General features: G+C 36.1%; 2 protein-coding genes across 2 annotated transcripts; one reads left to right on the top strand and one right to left on the bottom strand.

The window, feature by feature from the left end:
- Positions 1 to 1,074: 1,074 nt before the first annotated feature.
- Positions 1,075 to 5,410, top strand: LOC110800579 (uncharacterized). The gene is made up of 6 exons (XM_022005976.2): positions 1,075 to 1,703; positions 2,270 to 2,360; positions 2,453 to 2,613; positions 4,202 to 4,229; positions 4,347 to 4,455; positions 5,110 to 5,410. Exons 1-6 carry the CDS (start codon positions 1,449 to 1,451, stop codon positions 5,189 to 5,191), a joined length of 726 nt encoding a protein of 241 aa, XP_021861668.1. The 5' UTR covers positions 1,075 to 1,448; the 3' UTR covers positions 5,192 to 5,410.
- Positions 5,411 to 6,049: 639 nt separating this feature from the next.
- Positions 6,050 to 17,535, bottom strand: LOC110800718 (uncharacterized). The gene is made up of 23 exons (XM_022006057.2): positions 17,242 to 17,535; positions 17,045 to 17,123; positions 16,010 to 16,624; positions 14,353 to 14,555; positions 14,187 to 14,258; positions 13,909 to 14,043; positions 13,169 to 13,287; positions 12,774 to 13,082; positions 12,484 to 12,571; positions 12,300 to 12,405; positions 12,098 to 12,211; positions 11,667 to 11,830; positions 11,442 to 11,562; positions 10,775 to 10,999; positions 10,370 to 10,560; positions 9,742 to 9,909; positions 9,555 to 9,660; positions 9,184 to 9,321; positions 8,808 to 8,969; positions 8,252 to 8,452; positions 7,736 to 7,930; positions 7,579 to 7,650; positions 6,050 to 6,646 (listed from the first exon to the last, which is right to left on the bottom strand). The coding sequence occupies exons 2-23, from the start codon at positions 17,090 to 17,092 to the stop codon at positions 6,494 to 6,496; spliced, it is 3,705 nt and encodes a 1,234-aa protein (XP_021861749.1). The 5' UTR covers positions 17,093 to 17,123; positions 17,242 to 17,535; the 3' UTR covers positions 6,050 to 6,493.
- Between the last annotated feature and the right edge of the window lie 982 nt (positions 17,536 to 18,517).

The following is an 18,517-nucleotide window of genomic DNA, read 5'->3' as shown; positions in this document are numbered from 1 at the left end:
TAAATTGTCCCTTATTGAAGAGTGCAATTCATGTATTGTCGATCCATATATAAATGAACTTCGAGTTGGCAATTTGTAACCTTGGTGTCAATGTTAATCTCATAGGATTATTTACCGACTACTTTTTGCGGATGCATGACGGTAAACCTTTACCGACTAATTTAAGAGCGGTCGTAAAATCAGACGTTAAATTCTTGTAGTGAAAAATGACGTGCAGTCGTTGAATTTTTCCTCATGCCAAAATCACATGCATGTGGTTATCCAGACTAGTTCCTTGTCGGAGCCCACTAGTCATGCGCCATGTCACCATGTCATGACGCAACTGGTAAAAGAGCGGCTCAAACATAACTTAGAACGACATGCTCCTTGTGTCGTGTGTTTACGTGGCCATGAAAATAATTCATTTATTTCGATGTGCTTTGTTGTGATGGGTCGTGTCACGCCATATTGCGTCATGTGTTTTCCCACAAATATGTGGCTCATGCACAACCGATAATATTGTGAAGTCGACCCTACCTAGTACTTTCATGCACCAGTCTATCTGCAAGGAACTCAAAATTTAGGTGATCTCATATAAATATATCTTTGATTTACCAATGTAAATGAAATATCATTGGGTACTTATAAATGTACTTGCAACTTTGGTGGACCTTGATTTACATACTATCTCTGCCTAACGTCTCCCTGAAAAAAAACGTGTACTTATATATGTGATAAATACAAATATACTTATCGTGTACAATGTCGGTCATCTTTGATACGTTTATTTTTTCAATGCGAATATATGTTTTCACGTTTTTTCCTGACAAAAACATTTTATTGATTATTCGAATGCGATGGGTCAACGTCAACTCGGGCCATTTAGAACATAGAAGAAAAGTCAAGTGGTCAAGTTGATTTTACTTCCTTCCAACCAACTTGCCAAAAACCACAAATCTAAAACATGTGACCAAACTAGACGTATCAACAACAACAACAACAATTCCCAAATTCAATTATTCTGTAATTATTCATACGAGTATTTCTTTTTCACGCTGGTTAATAAAATCCAATAAATATAAATATAAATAAAATAGAAAATCCCCACTTTTTTCATACCCCAACAAAAGGGGGAAAAACAAGAAACAAAAACCCAGAACTTCAATCTCATTACCCTAATCTCTAATCCCTAAAATCCATGGTGGAACTTTGCACTTCCATGGAAACAGAAGAATTCTCCAAATTGCAACCCTAAATTTGCTTATTGTATCTTGTTAGAGAGAGCAAAGTAAGCAACTTTCGAATTTCGTTGCTAAATTTATTGTACAGTAGATAATTAATTAGATTTAGCTAGAATAGCGATAATCGGGAAATTAAGGTTTAATTTTTTATTCGATTTGAATATTCTGGTTGTTAAATTTTGATTCTTTTAAGGTTAAGTTGATTGTAGATAAGTAGAAATTAGGGTTATGGAGATGGCGGAGAGCAGTGAGAGAGGGAGGAAAGAGAGAGAAGAAGTGAAAGTGAAGTTGAAAACATTGAAAGCAGTTATGGAACAGTGTCAAAGAGCTCTTGAATCTCTCAACGCCGATGGTTTACACGACGATGACGATAATTCTGATGATAACGATGATGAAGACGATGATGATGGTAGCAAAGTTGTTGAAAGAGAAACTTGTGCTCGATCTTCTTCTTCCTGTACCCCAGATTATGAAACAGAGGAGGTAAACTGCTTTTATTTCGTTTTTATTGATAATTTAGCTATGATTGGAACCCCAAATGATAGTGATGTAGACGGGATTTGATTGCGAGTCCTGGATATTATTCAGAAGATTGTATCAACTAAGCTAGCTAGTTGGGGCAGGAAATTAGTTGACTTGATTGATATTCGGCCGAATTATGGTTGCTTTTGTTGGTGATTGCTATGGGATGATCTTATCATTAACTGTTATTTGTGAATAGTGCAAATATCATGGCATTTTCACAGATAAATTGGTAGGAAAACTAAAGAATAGTGGAAATAAAAAAAGAAACGAAAAAAGTGAATTAAATGAATAAAACATGAGGTTAACAGAATAAAACGTGAGCTCAAATGAATAAAAATTGAAGTTAATTGTATATGTTGAAAGCCTATTTATTTACGATTTTGCAATGTGATTTGTACTATTAATCAATAACAGTTATTGATTTGGAATCACCCGTTAGTGATATATACTCTTCCGATCTATACTAGGTGTTATGCATTATTTGGATGTCTATTTATTTGGGTGGTTGTGTGTTATGATTGCAGCTCTGTGATTTGATCAAGTCTAGGTTAGAAGGCCCAGAATTTCTTGAAAGAATTCAGAGTGCTCAGCTCTCAGTTCAACAGAAAAACCCAGGTATGGTGTGATTCCATTTAGTGTTAATGTTCGAATGCAAATTCGGTGTGTTATTTCAGCTTATTAATTGAATAAATACTTTGTGGCAGCAGAAGAAGGTAATTCTTGGGATATGGTGAGTGATAATGATTTATGGGAAGGTGGGGATGTTGAGGATGATCAAGAAGACTATGTTGTTGTTCGACAAGAAGACATTGTCGACGGGATTGCGTGCTTTATGGCTGCTTATCTGTTGTCTCTTAAACAAACGAAGGTATATAGGCAAACTGATGCCGATTTTAGTTTTTGCAATATCCTCTTTTTCTTAGACTTCCTGCAATCTTATTTACATGACACAACTGAATTTGGCACACATATTTACTGATAGGTAAAAGAGAAAGTTAAAGGACAAAAGTGCCCCTTAACAACAACAACCAACCATCACTTTCACCTCTTTAAAAGTGAGGGAAAGATGACAATTCTATCATATAAAACTTTCCCATAATAGAATTGTGTCAACTAAAAAGGAATTTCCCTAATAGGAACTGCTCATGTAAATAAGAACTGAGGAAGTATCTCTCTCTTAAGGTAAATTTAAAGGAACCTTTGCTACATTGCTAGTGAATTGTATAGCTGGACGAATGAATTACTGAGCATAGTCTTAGTAACTTGCATTTCTTCACTTTCTCCAATTATTTATGGTCATTTTCTTTGGTCATAAGCTGCCAAACTAGTCAAACACCCATATATCTTCTCTTTTTCTTTCCCTCCTGTTTGGGGGTGAGGTGGGATATATAGGAGGCTGAATCTCATTCCAAACTGGATGACAAGTGACATAAAGAATTTTGGTCCGAAGACATGTTTAAATTGGCCGGTTGTGTGTGTATTGCATGTTTAGGGGTCACTTAACCTGTATTTGAACATTAGATTTTATCATTAGAATATAAGCTGTGGACAAATCTAATAATGAAGAGCAAGGAAGGAAATGTTCTCTAACTTTTTGAAGCCTAAATTTATTCCTATTGAAGCTACCCATTGTATGAAGGGAGTAACTGCGGCTTATGCCCACAATAGAGATTTCAAAATATACATTTTGTTGTATATTAGGATAAAATCACCTCCTATTAAGTTTTATGTAGAAAGGAACTTTCCAAATATAACTGGAAACATCATCAGCTCCTTGAGAACAAGACAGACTCGCTCCTACTTGCTCCTGTTCTGTTGTTGAGAATTCATAAATTTGTTCCAATACAATGTGTTATACAGTGAAGTATGATTTTACTGTTAGTCTATAGTTGCATAATTTCTCCAATCTTTCAACCAGTGCACTATTCCCTATAAAACAGGAAGACACAGCCACTTTACCATGTGACTTTGCTTTGTTTTCCTAATGAATGAATTTTGAGGAGTGCATGTCCTGCATACCACTATAGAATAGAATTATAGAAATTTGTTTCCTTTCCTATTAATTTAAAGGGATGAAATAAAGAAGTGGTACTGGTTTTTGATTGGAGGGGATCCTTGGGTGAGGTGACTAAAAATAAGTCCAAATGATGATCAAACATGAAGACTAGCAATTAACTCCCTTTTTATCTACTAATAAACATCCCACAACTACTTTAATCCCACATGCATAAATCAATTGTTTATGACTAAAAAGAGGCACCCCGGACCCTAGAAAATTACTACTCACAGTCCATGGAAATTGAAGTAATCGCAACAATAACCAAGCAATTACATACTAATAGCTTGATAAAGATTGATAATAATTCAACAACTAAGAACAAGGAATGAATAAACACATTTTATAATTGATTAATTAACAGAAAACTGAGCTTGACTTCTTGGTTTTCATTTTGCAGGACCTGAGTCCTAACAAACTTCAAGACGGTAAGATTGTGAAATTTTCTTTATATTCTTTGGCATATTTATTTTTTTGTAATGTATTTGGGTGTTGTCTTTGTGTCACTGGAGATGTAACTAACTATACAGTTAACTTTTCAACAGCTCTTAGCAAAACATTCTCTATAAAAAAGAGAAAGGGGAAGCTAAGAAAAGCATTGGATGGAACGAAAGTCATTTACAATGTTGCATCCTGGAGTGCCACTGCAGTCGGGTAGGTTGATTAACTCGTGATGTTTTTTATCTTTCTGAATGAGTTCTTCAGAATCACAGATACTCCCTCCGTCCCATATTTTTAGTCTCGTTTGACTAAAACACGGGTTTTAAGAAAAGTTAAAGTACATGAGAAATTGGAATATAGTACATTGATGATTGATTTGTATGAGAAAGTGGAATATATATAGTATATGGGGAAATATGATATAGTACATGGGGGAACCGTTATTGGGTTTTCAATGCATTTTTAATTAATGGCCAAAAATAGAAACAGTACTATAATTTCGGGACGCTCAAACTAGAAGCAAAACTATAAAAATGGGACGGAGGGAGTATCATTTGTGCTTAGTATGATGAGCTGTAGTCCGACATTCAATTACGAGTAATCAAAGTGTGTTACTGAATTGCTACGTCATGTTACTTATGTTTACTTCTAGAAGGAATATGATTTGACACAGACCTGTCTACCAATGTTGCATTTTTGCCATAATAATGTGTTTTTGTGCAATATTATTGTTATCCAGTATTTCTTTTTCTTTACACTGCTAAATCTTTGCTTGGAATTTCCAGTTTTTAGCAGAATGTTAAGTCTAGATTTGTCATACTAGTTGAAATGTTAGCTGATTCTATTGTGCGTTTTTTTGGATGACAGAATATACCAAAATCCCGCCCTTCTTAGAGTCGCTACAACAGCCTTCTGGACCTCATGCCGTGTCATATCAAGGCTTTTCTGAATTGTTAAAATTTCAGTCAAAAAAGCTCACGAAAGGGCCGAGCGTGGTTCATGTTTTCTGTTACAATGTGTACAATCCTTTTCACGTTTCACACAATTCTGTAGAAAAGCAATTTCATTCTTTTGTGTGCTGGATTGATAGATTTCTCAGCAGAAACAACAGATCATGTAAATATCTCTATTTAAATTTAATTCATCAGTTTCAGGGTGCTTAACAGTATATCTCAATCACAATCCTGCTGTTATCAGTTCTGAAAGCAATTCGTTATCAGTTCTAAAAGCAATTTCATTCTTTTTGGAATGTAATTGTTTCTTTTTTCTTTTTTCTTTTTTGAACTTATTTGCGTGACATGAAAATGATTTCATGTATAAGTGTAGCTGTCAACTTATCATTGAGGCCTCAGCGTAATTGGCAGTTATTTATGCCGTGCACGCCTGCATGGTGCACTCAATATAGCCTGTATAGTTTATTTTATTTTGATGGTGTTGTAGTCTTTAAAGTTTTGGAATGACATAAACCTCTTTTTTACATGGTAACTTTGCTAACCTGTATTTAACGATTAAGAAACGAAAGATATGTAAAAAACATACTTTAAGGTACGGAATATCACATAACAGTAGGATTACAAAGGTGATATATTTTTAAGCTTTTCTCCTCTGTTCCATTGTGATTTTCCAGTTTAAATTTTGATATTACTCACAATTGAATAGAATCTTCTAAATCTTTTGCAATATAAAAATATATCAATGTGGGATCTTGTTTGATTTATTTCAACGAGTACTTTGAGCATATTAGACCTTAATAATTTGTAATATAGTGTACTTAGAGATAAAAGTGATTTAAAAGTACAATGGCAAATGTGAAAAACAGAAACAAGAATATCATTATGGAACAGAGGAAGTATCGTGCAGTAATCTTCACAGAGTATACAAAGTGGGATTTACATCTTGGAAAATTACAACCTAAAATGTTCCAAGTAACAATTCTGATTTATTCTACCACCAAAAAAAACAAAAAAAAAATTGTGATTTACATGTCTAAAAAGGCCCAACAAATGCACCATTTTCGCCTTTTCAGAGCTTACTGGGTAAATTCTTCCACAAGGACCAAAAACAAAGAATGGATCTAGGATATAGTTTTATTGACAAAAAAGAATTTCTATTGAATGCCTTTTCCTTACTCTTCTTTTAGAATGTGCTATTTTCATAAGAGTACTAGAAGTACATTTCCTCATTTCACGAAACTACGGAGAATTTGCTACTGATCACCGACTTATCTACACTACTACTATACTACATTATTTCAGTAATAAAACGTGTTACTCTTGTGAATTTGGGCATCTTTACACAACATTGATCGGACCTCCATCATCGACCGAGGCGGCTCGATGTCCTTGTCTTGTAAGGCGTTCCCTAAAAGCTGCTGCATCTGTGATGCAAATGTATCATCAAGAACCTGCCATTATTGCAGACCTGGTTAGTTACATCTTAATACAACCAAATCAAGTTCTTTATAGGTTGTTACAGTCTTTTCTTCTGCATGCGAAAAAAATAATAAAATGAAGAGCAAAACTTTATATTCTAGTACCCAATAACCAATACAATCGATTAAAAGCTATGGTACTCAGAATCGGGCACCCATGTCGGACATGGGTATATGTCCAAGTGTCCGACTTGACTATTTTGTGAAAAACCTCCATGGATTTGGTCCAAAATGAAGCATCCGTTATCCATACCCATATCCGGGGATCCAACACGGGTAGTCGGGTACTTGAGGTAAAGGTAAAATGAAGTGGCCAAATAACAAAGATGAAAGAGGTTTCTAATATTTAAGACTACCATAATGCCTCCCTGTCTCCCACAACCTCTAGAATCCATCCTCCCTCCCTCCATCCTTTTTAATTTTTAATTTTTTTAAAATTTTTTGATAAGTCTATGCATACACACTATGTTGTTAAAATGTCAGTAGAAAATATTCACATTTCCTAAACAATGAAATAATGAAGAAGATGATGAAAGTGGCACCACCGCACAACTATCATTAAGGTATTTTGCTAAATCATCTCTTCTATGAGTTAGGGCGTGCGACAGTTTTTCCAGACGTAGGGGTAGATTTTTTGGTTTAAAAAATTAGGCAAAATTGTCAAAAACTACCTTATATTTTAGGTTAATTTGTGAACTAGTACCTTGTTGGTTTGATTTTGTCAAAAAACTACCTTGAACGGAACCTTTGGCCAGCATTCCGGCCAAACAGTCAACATTCCATCATTGACTTTACTTTCCCTCCAAAAAAAGTGTGTGTAACACAAACTAGCCTAAAAACAAGGTACTTTTTGACAATTTTACCAAAAAGTTGTTAAAATAATAACAAAAACTCATAATACTCACAGAAACAGCAATTGTTGAACCCTTGTACCATGCTTTATTTTCTTTCCGGTTCTCCAAGAAACTTAGAACATCCTGCATCAGAAGTAAAAACAGTTAATAAGAATAACTTCAATTAGGCATCTTGGATATTCTACATCTAGAGTTTAGTTCCACCCACCTGACCAATTCGGTCCCAGTAACCTCGGCATATAGCAATGAAAACATGAGTTTCAAAGATGGTGTGTAACTGATTCATTGTGCTAGTCAGCTGTTCTTTTAGAGGCTGCATTCTATTTCTAACATCAGGTTCCCCAACGCTTTCTTTGGAATCTTGGAGAATCTTCTTAATTTTCGTAGCATTTTGCAGCCTCGTCTACAGGAAAAATAAATTCAAAGGGTGAATTCGCAGAAGCCAAAAAGACATTTCTCAGCCACAGGTGTAATGCACGGCCCGACCCGAAAATAGCGGGTTTTGGGCAGAATTTTTAGGCCCGGTCCGGTTTTAAAAAAAAATTAGAGTGGGTTTTGGGCAACTCAAAATTGCACATTTATTTATAAATATGGCCGGCCCGAAAAGACAGAAAATTTCGGCCCAAAGTTTGCCTGGGACCGGCCCAACATAATGGCCATAATTTTAAGCAATGACCCGACCCGAACCCGGCCTGCAATGTGATCAGGTTTAAGAAATACTCACATTTTCGACCAGCTTCTCAACAATGGCTTGCAAGTAGTTTCTGAACTTGGCCCTTAACATGACTGTCACCTCGCTTAAACGCTCTCCGGGTATCTGGTTGCCAATGTTGGCGATACACGAGCCCCATGACTTGAACTGTGTTTCTATCTTGGGCCGAAGAACATCAAGCATTCTCTTGACAGAATTTAGAAGGATCCCAACCTGCAATACCGAAAGGGCATGTAAAGAGAATAAGCTATCATGCATTCATGCCAAAAAGGATTCATACTCCCTCCGTCCCTAAAAGATAGCCCCATTTGACTTTTCACGGTCTCCAAGACACGACTCAAAATGTAAACCTTTCTAATTCTACACGCGTAAAAATTATAAAAATTTGATATTCCAAAAATATATATTGAAACGAATCTAGCAAGACCCCACATGACTATATTATTTCTTATAGGCTAATGAGAATGTGTGGTCAAAGTTTTCAAAATTTGACCCGAAATATTGCAACGGGAAAATCTTTTAGGGACGGAGGGAGTACTCTTCATTAGAACCTGAATTAACATAGTACCTCATCGGGAACCACGTAGGGAGTCACTGTTCGCTTGGTCAGTTTCTGCACATACTTGAAACCGAACTTCTTTGGTGCAAGATTTTCCTTCAAAGGAGCCAACACATCAGAATATTGCCTGTCTAGAGCCTCTATTATGGACTTTTCTACATCAGCAACGGCCTAAAAACATGATTTCTTAATATTAGTACATCAAATTGATATATAAATCTAGCCAGTTTCAGAATTAGTAATAATATGATATAGAAAATACTTATCAGAATCTCAAAACCGTGATTATTGTTTCTTAATGGTACAGAAAGCAAATTAGTGAAACAAGGATCTTCAGTAAAAAAAAATCCAGCTAAATTGTGCAAAAGAGATCTAAAAGACATACATTTTCCAATGCAAAGCTATATTCTGGCCAGCGGCTAATGATGACTTCATAATCCTTCAATGTATCTTTCAGTCTATCATACATTTCATCAACGAAAGGGGTAGTGGAATGTTGTGTTCTGACACCAGACCATTTGACCTGCAAAAGGAAATTGTTAAGACTAATTCCACTGGAAAAATCCCTAATATTAAAGAATTAGTATTCATAAATATTGTTAAACATTTTGAGCAAGACCAGAGCACACTAATAGTAAAGTTAACATGCTTTTACATTATCAACATTGCTAAAATCCACAAACAAACGAGGCTGTCATCTCAAATGGTAGGACAAAACACATTATAGTATATACCCGATTAGATTAGTATCATTACCTTGTCAAGTTTGCAGGTCTCAAGTAAAGCCAGACGCCTATCCTGTATCCAGACAACTATATACAGGTGGAACAATTCCTTTGCATCAACTCCACCTTTGATGGGACTACATATGAAACAACAAGTGAGAATCAACTTTTATATTAAAAAATAAAATGAAAAGAGGAAAATAGAGCAAAGAACTTACTTGATATTCCAATTGACGAGATCTCTTTGGAAATCTGCGGTTGCTATCACAAGCTCTGCCACTGGTTGTGAAGGACCAGAAGGAGGGCATGCAATGAGGAACTCACGTATCCGGTTGCAAAGTTCTACACTATATATTGATGAAGCAAGATTTGGGAGATCGACAAAACTGCAAAAGAAATCAAAGCAACTATCAGTAACTGATATTTTCTTCTTTTTTTCCCTGGGAGGGGAAGATTTCGCATGATTAGACGACATTGACCCTTAATGAAGATTTTTTTTGCTTCACATTTCATGTAGCAGACCCCAAGCAGGGGGCCCACCAAAGTCCAAATCGAGATATATAGGTGGTGCATCTGAACCCCTCTGCCCACATGTATGTACATGTTTACTAAGTTGTATCCTTTTTACTAGATGGCCCCTTGTGTTCTTTAAAAACATGGCAAACAGCTTCTGCACCCAACTCAAAAGGCATATATATGGCTACAAGTTAAGTTGTTGACACACCATACAACGCCTTTGGTGATAGTTTGGTACGGGTGGTTGTAGCATTTGGAGTTATTAATACCACATAATGTAACAGTAGAACAAAGACCTTAAATTTGCACATGAATTAAGTGATATGTTACCTGGGAAGTACGTGCTGGTTGTGGATTTCAATATCAGTGGAGACTTCATTACTGATGTTCAAGCAAAGAGTTCTCATTTTCTGGTACGCAATGGATATGGTAATATGATCAAACATGTTTCCTTCCCCAGTGTTACTAACATACTCATCTGTCTCGGCCAAATGTCTCTTTGACCTCTTTTTCGCAGCAGCCTGAAATATGATGAACATTCAGCAAAACAATCCAAGTAAAAAATGAACCTCCAATTAGACCGGATCAATATGAGCCCGGGCCGCCGGCCCGAAATTTGGCGGGTATGGGCAGAATTTTTAGGCCCAATTTTTGGGCTTTCGAACCAGCCCAGCCCGCCTTTTGATCAGGTCTACCTCCAATGTACAGTACACAACCAAATGGATGGTGCTTAACCTGGAAATGTCTGCATAGCTTATTCTGCGCCTCAGGAGACAATATATCGTGAAGAAGAGTGTAAAGTTTGACAGCAGGTTGCAAAGCAGGAGCTGCGTTCCCACTTGCAGGCTTAAAGACATCTATGATTCCAGAAGGTAATGATTCATCCAAGGATTTGTAGTTCTCAAATGCCAGAGCAAGTATCTGTTCAATTTGGTCCTCCACTTCTCCTAAGATGCGGTTCTGATGAGCAGCCGACAAACAGTTCATCAAGGACAAGCATAAATTCAAATTCCCTCCGTTTCGACATAATAGAGGCACTTTGACTTTTAACACTATTCACAAATTTCAATTTGACTATCATTTTTTATTTATGGGTAAGGAAAAATATGGTCGTGTGGGGTCTTGTTTGATTCGTCTCGATGTGTACTTTCAGAATATCAACTTTTTATAATTTTTACGAAATACAAAATTAGAGATATTAATGTCCAAACATTTACATTGGCAAGCTTTTGGTTCATTGTCCTTATTATTTCGAAACGAAGGGAGTATAATGTATGACACCACACAAATAAATAGTGTTAAAAGCAAGGAGGGATGCATGTATCCAAAAAAACAACTTTACGCATCAACAACTATACCTCTTGGATCTTGATACATGTCAAAAAAAAAAAAAAAACTATACCTCTTGATGACTTAATGTGCTTTTTGTGTGGCCCTTCATTATCACAGGATAAAGCAAATCATGCACGAGAGTAAGACAGTCAGCTGTAGGAGTAGCAACATCCATGACATATGAAAGGTATCTGTCATAATAACAAATTGAGTTGTGGTTATCTGATGGCACGACATATTCGAGATGTCAAAGGCAATGAATAAGAGAATAAATAACGGAATAAGGTTGGCTTACCTTAATTTTGTGTATGCATCAGAAACCCCATAATAGGTTGCAAATTCTCCCAATAACCATTTCCACTCGCCATGCAGCAGAAGATGTCTTTGTTGAAACTGTTGAACTTTCATTGCAACTTCTAGAACCAAGTCGTAGGCTACAGTCTCTGCCACAGAGCCGCACTAGTAACACCATGCAAATAATAAGTTGACAAAAGTGTTGAAAACAAATTCCAGAAAATCGTCAAAAACATACAAGCTTAACTGGTGCAAGGCATCGATCCACTAAATTACATAACAATAGAGAATTTGAGGAAATACTATACAGAATAGAAAACACATAACAGTATTTGCAAAACAAAAAGATGAACAGAAATGTCAAGGTCACTCATTTTGTATATGCATCAAATGACTAAAAACCTAGATAGCACCACTATCAAGATACCTTACCTTATTATTATTGTTCTCCTCCGTGCTCGTCGAGAAGTTGATATAAAGTTGTACTTTACCAACAAGCTCATGCTCTGGCTCGTGAAATATTGACCACCAGCGCAGCTTGTCATTCTTCAAGGAAATCAATAACGTTATTGCAGTTGAAATGAGAATCTTCACTGTTACAAATAATAGACTATACAAGGATCAGAAAGATTACCGGGTCATCAGCAACAGTTGCCACTTGAGCAACAACACGACCGCAGGTTTTTCCTTTAGAATCCTGAACTTCAACAATCAAATCATCTCCTAGGCCATCTGGAAAGCTGTAAAGTAATCAATAATTTCCCAATGGCAGCAACAAAATAGAAACTGGTGGAGTTTTAATCATTTACAAGACTTACAATACATGAGTTTCACCCGAACCAGCTTGCATCCGAACAACATCATCCTCAGGTGAACTTTTTAATCTTAACAAACAGGAATGACTCTCTGGAAGTTTCAGAAGGGAAAAGAGATCATAGATTAGAAGAGTATTCTTGACAAGTTCTTTACAGAATTTAATGATTCTCCAAGATATTACAGCTAAATATATGATCAAAGTTGTATAAAACATTCACAACATGGATAAAATGCGTTATGGTGGAGAGAGAGAGAAAGATTATCAGATATAGCTTCATGCCAAGAATCATACCTTGTGCAGGTTCATACGATGATGCGCTGTTACGCAATGTGGTCACAACACCAACTTTTAATAGACCTGAAACTTGCTTTAAGTACTGACTACTGGCTTGAACATACGCCAAACTCTTCTTTGACAAAGAACCTTCCGCAGGCTTATGGAGCACAAAACGCACTCTTCGAAGGGCGTGCCATCCAGACAAAACTGACCTTTGCACTTTGGATAACTGCAACCGAGCAGACTCCATGTTTATAACTGGTGCCTTTACAGATCCAAAACTACAGCCAGTAGGTGGGTCCAGTCCCATCCTCGCTTTACGAACTGCAATTAAAAAAATCTCAGGACCATTTTGGGTAGTTTTAGTGTTTAACAGATACAAGTCAAATGAACAGGTTACAAAATAATACCTTGGACCTTCATCTTCCCGACCATTTTCTTTGGTTTCTGTGGTGCTCCTTCAACTGCAAGTTCGGAACCACGCTTAGCCAGAATTTCCTCTTCGGACTGTAATAATAGTTGCTGCAAACTGTAATACAAAGAACAGATATAAGCTACGAAACATTGTAGTTACGGGAAGGAAAAAAAACTTGAAAGTTACAATGCTCCATCCTTGTAATAGGATACTTTAAGAAATAAAGACCAACTTCTAAACCAAGAAGCTCGGAAAGTTTTCCCAACATGGGTTTTTTAAGTAAATGTCAACTTATGGAACAATCTTAAACTATAAGAAAGAGAACAAGTGACTGAAATCATGGATAAAAAATGACAAGAAACAATTTCCATGAGCCTAAGTGAGAGACAGATCAAGCATGAATAACAATTCCAGATAATTCATAACATGCTCATCAGGCTATTAGCTACAAAGAAGCTTGTTTGGAGGTAACCTTAGTGCAAATGAGCAAGAATCAAAGTACTTCAGTTAATAAATAAAACATAGCACAATGTTCCAATAGATAGAGCCATTAGGCGCCATGCAAACAACTATGTCTACATGTTAAATAAAGAGTGGACATCATGATCGCCAAAATACTTGCAGTCAAACATTATGAGAGTTGTAATTTGTAAACCTTCTAATCTTGAAAGTGCTAAAAAGATACTATATGGAGTATGTAGCAATAATGAAAGACTTAAGGGTGAATAAACTTACCCAAATGCACTCCGCAATAAAGCACACTCATTTTCAAGAAAAACAGGAGCTTCCATGCAACTCCTTGCCCAGGCATTGAGACAAAGACGAACACAAGCATCATATGCAACCACTGAATGCCATGGTCCTTGAGTACTGAATTATTTACCACAATAAAACAAAGGGGAAAACATCTTAATCTTGTAAGGTATCATTAAGGATAGAGGTAAAACCGTAAAAGTCAGAGAAGCTAAAATGATCAAATAATGGATAACCATTCCGATATTAGTGAAAATTACCTTGCATGGAAAGTAGGTAGACGAGCAGCATGTGAACCAGAAGACCCTGCTGATTCTGCACGGGCTGCGGTTCTGTAAAAAAGTTTATTAAAAAAAAGTCTTTATTCATCAAACATAAATCTGAAAAATCAAACATCAAACATCAACCAAGGATAGGCACACTAACCTTGCTTGTTGACCAGGAACCTTATTTTCAATACTATCCACTTGACTGGCACCAGATGGCACGACGTTAGGAACAGTTGGCTCATTTTTGTCAGAAGCAGCATGAGAATCAGCAGATGCTTCGTTATGGATTCCAAGCACATCTTGGCTGTTGTCCTGACCGGGGTGGCAAACTGGAGGTGCACTTGGAGTATCACAATCATCCTACGCGAAAGACGCATTGAGTCCAAAGCCAATTCAATAGATAGAATGACAAATAAAGAGTAAAGAGTATAGCAAGAATGCAGGAGGGGGGGGGGGGGGGGGGGGGGGAAGAGGCATAACAAATCAACTACGACGTGGAAAATTTACTTGCTCAAAGCAATGAAGCACTGAAATCCCACGAAACTCTCCATTATGTTGATGATTAAAAAAAAAAAAAAATTCAACCAGCAAAGAAGGCCATGAGAATCATCATTACTAGGATCATTAATTACTTGCTCAAAGCAATGAAACACTGAAATCCCACGAAACTCCCCATTACGTTGATGATTAAAAAAAATGAATATTTCAACCAGCAAAGAAGGCCATGAGAATCATCATTACTAGGATCATTAATTAATTAGACTTTCCCTTTCCAAAATAAGAACTCTTAAAAGGGTTTCTTAAAAGTAAATTACAAGCAATTTAGGAAGGATAATCTAAGAAATAGACATCAGCTATAATAAAATGCATCTATATGAATCATTCGCCACATTATAACATGAGCATGTGTTCAGAAAGACATCAAAAAATAAAAATAAAAGCAAAAAGATTCAGTCTCCTGGAGTTCTCTACTGAGGTTGCTTAAGAATGAGGTCAGATTTATTTGGTATTCATTGAAATGATCCAGATTCTTTTGTCAAGATACTACCAAAAGAAGTATCTTCAAATACCTATGCAAATAGTGAAAGACTTTTCCAATTACCTATCAATAGATTCAATATTTGAACCCCGTCCGCCATGGCAAACCAGAGCTAACAGACAAACAAAATAACAATCAAGTCCCTAAAAGCTTCTCACATGTTGGATCTCACTCGCCTGCATAATCAGTAAAATATAGAAAATTTCCCTGTTTTAAGGATAAGAACCTACTTGGCAACAAAGTTAGTCACCCTCATGTTGCTGACAGACCAAACTTCATTACCCCCATATCTTCATATCGATATACTTGAATAACATCTAATGCCACTACAGACAATGGCTTCTTGTTTATAAACTAGACAGTGGCATGGCATCCGATTCACATTTAAAAATCTAGAAATGAACTTCTTGCATACTAGTTCAATTACGCACTAATGCAAACCCTATATGATGCAGGAAATTACTTTTGAAAGGATTAACCTACATCTACTACATGGTTGAATATGACATGCAAAGTTTGAAACTTCTAACCCTTTGTAAGACTAACTAATACAAGTACACACAAAATGTAAGAGAAAATCAAGTGAGTTATTAAAAACACAGTGACATGCATGCTAACCCTACAAAGACACAATAGTCTAACATACCTTCCCAACATTCACTTTTAACTAATACAAATACACACAATGTAAGAGAAAATCAAGTGAATTATCCAAAAACGCAGTGACATGCATGCAAAGCCTAGAAAAACACAATAGGGTTCGGAATTAACATACCTTCCCAACATTCACTTTCGACGTTACGCTCGATGCATAGCCTTCTGAAACATGAGCTTGTGAACGAGATGCCGTACGAATGTTGCTATCAACTTGGGAAGAAGAAAACTCAGAACTACCAGCTGAATCTTCAGACTCATCCTCTGCATAACCATTTTTCCCAACTGAGTACCTCTTATTCCCATTAAGTAATCTCTCACCCCTCTTCCCACTCAACTCCACGGACGAATACACATCAGAAGACAGATAATCACTTCCATAACTCATCCGAGTTGGCGGTAACGATCTCGTGTTGGAGTATCTGTAACTACTATTAATAGAAGGAGGTGCACGGTCATCCTGTGGGGACGAATCCACTGAATACCTCCCACCATAAACATCATCATCTTCCTCGGATTCTGAGGTAATGTCATTGCCAGAAACTGAAGCAGAGTCATCCCCAGGAATTACTCTAGACCCTGAAATTGCAGTGGGTGGTAAATGCCCACTTCGGAACTTGCCAGGTGGCGGCAGCCCGAAACCTCGGCTGCTGCTTCTGTTTAGAATAGGGTCAATCCTTGTTGTTCTATGGTTTAACACTGACAATGGTTCTTCCTTCTTACCATTCTTAGAACCCTAAAAATCACACGCAAAATAAATAAATTCACCAAGCTTAGCCAAGTTGACAGCATCAGCAGAATCCACTTAAATCACATTCAGATATCCAAGCATTACCATATAAAAATCAAAATTTAATCCAGAATACTATGAACCCCAAATAAAAAACTGAAATTCAAAATATAAAATGCAAATTGAGCTACATTACCAAAATTCAAATCATACCCACAATTTATTTATTTTTTAAAGAAAAACACCAAAAAGTATAAAGTTCAAAATTAAAAACTTCACCAAAATTCAAATCAGACTCTCAACCCGTAAAATGCAAAATTAGCAATACTATTCAAAAACTTAAATCAGACCCACAAAAAATAACACAAAGAATTAAAAAGAAAAGGAAAAAAAGAGAAAAAAGGGGAGGAGGAAGAAGAAGAATACCTCACGAACCCATTGAAGGGCACTGTTATCGAGGCCATCAGTGAACATTTTTGCAGGAAGATGATTCAACTGAGTTCACCTAACAGCAAAAAGAAACCCAGATTTATATTTGCAATAAACAATTAAATGTACACAGAAAAAAGGCAAATTTGGAAATGGGGGAATATTTGAAATGCAGAAAATGGCAGTTAACTCACATAGAAAGCTTGAGTTGAGCCACAGGAGCAGAGAAGCTTCCACAAAGAATTTCGTAGAGAGAGAAAGTTGAACTGGAATTTAAAGAAGAAGACGAAGATGAAGGGTTACAGTATTTGAGTATAGTGGGTTCTTTTAGAGAGAGAAAGATCAAGTTTTTAAAATGACATACTCAAATCAAGTGTACGAGATTAGTATTCCCAGAAAAAGAATGAAAGAAAAGAGAGAGAGTGAGGGGGAGCGGTGCTTGCTTAGCAAGGAAGAGTACCAATTAATGTTGTTTAGTGTGTGATTTTTTTAATGGAAATTCTTTTGTTGAGGGAATTTTTATTGGAAATTTGGAATGGTTAAGAGAGGCAATAAAATAGAAACGAAGTAGACGAGATTCGACCCTAAATTTAGTTATTTTTGTGTTTTAAAAATAATTTAATCAATTATGTCGTTTGATGTCACAAAATGTTTGAAGATAAATTTAGGGCAAATGATTTTGACACATCAGAAATTAATTTTGACACTCAATTGATTTTTGTTTTTCTGCGAATGAGGAATGGGACATCAGTTTTCTTGCTTTACTCACAAGATGGTGTGTCAAAATAATTTCTTAGCGTGTCAAAAATCAGTTTCCTAAATTTAGGCTCTATTTTATTCGCCTAATTATTTTAATTTTTCCAAGGACACTAACTTATCTATTCAAATATATAAAAAAATATCCCGTAATAAGTTTGTCTTCAGAAAAAAATTTAGACGAAATGAATGCATTCTTGACTTATGTACACATAGGAGAAAATATATGAAACATTGAAGGAGCAATACATTTTTGTTTCTTTTTTAGCAAAGCTTATTATTATTTAGGAAAAAACAGAACCTAAAATAAAAATAATTAGTGAGAAAGTGAACAAAAAGAGAGAATTTTAATTAATTTATGTAAAAAAAAAAGGAAAAGAGAAAAAAGAGCAAGAAAGTGGCGAAAATAGAGGGAGCACGAAAGTGAAGAGGTGGAGTGATGGAGCGGTATGATAAAATAACGTGAGGGTGACGGAGTAAACTTATCTAACAGTCGAACGTTGGAGTGGGAACTCAAGCTTCTCTTCCCTTGGAAATTTTCTACGTTTTATTTAAAAATATTCATGGATGTCACATGGATTGTGGGACCCACATTTTACACCCCCACAATAAAACCTTCATTCTGTTTTTTTTCCTCGAGTTGTTCTGCCAAATATTTTGTCTTGTTTTAACATGGAAATAAAATAAATGTGAATTTGTTTATGTAAAGATAAT

This window comes from Spinacia oleracea, chromosome 2 (genome assembly GCF_020520425.1).
Source record: "Spinacia oleracea cultivar Varoflay chromosome 2, BTI_SOV_V1, whole genome shotgun sequence".
Classification (NCBI taxonomy): domain Eukaryota; kingdom Viridiplantae; phylum Streptophyta; class Magnoliopsida; order Caryophyllales; family Amaranthaceae; genus Spinacia; species Spinacia oleracea.
This window is presented reverse-complemented; position numbering and strand designations above follow the sequence as displayed.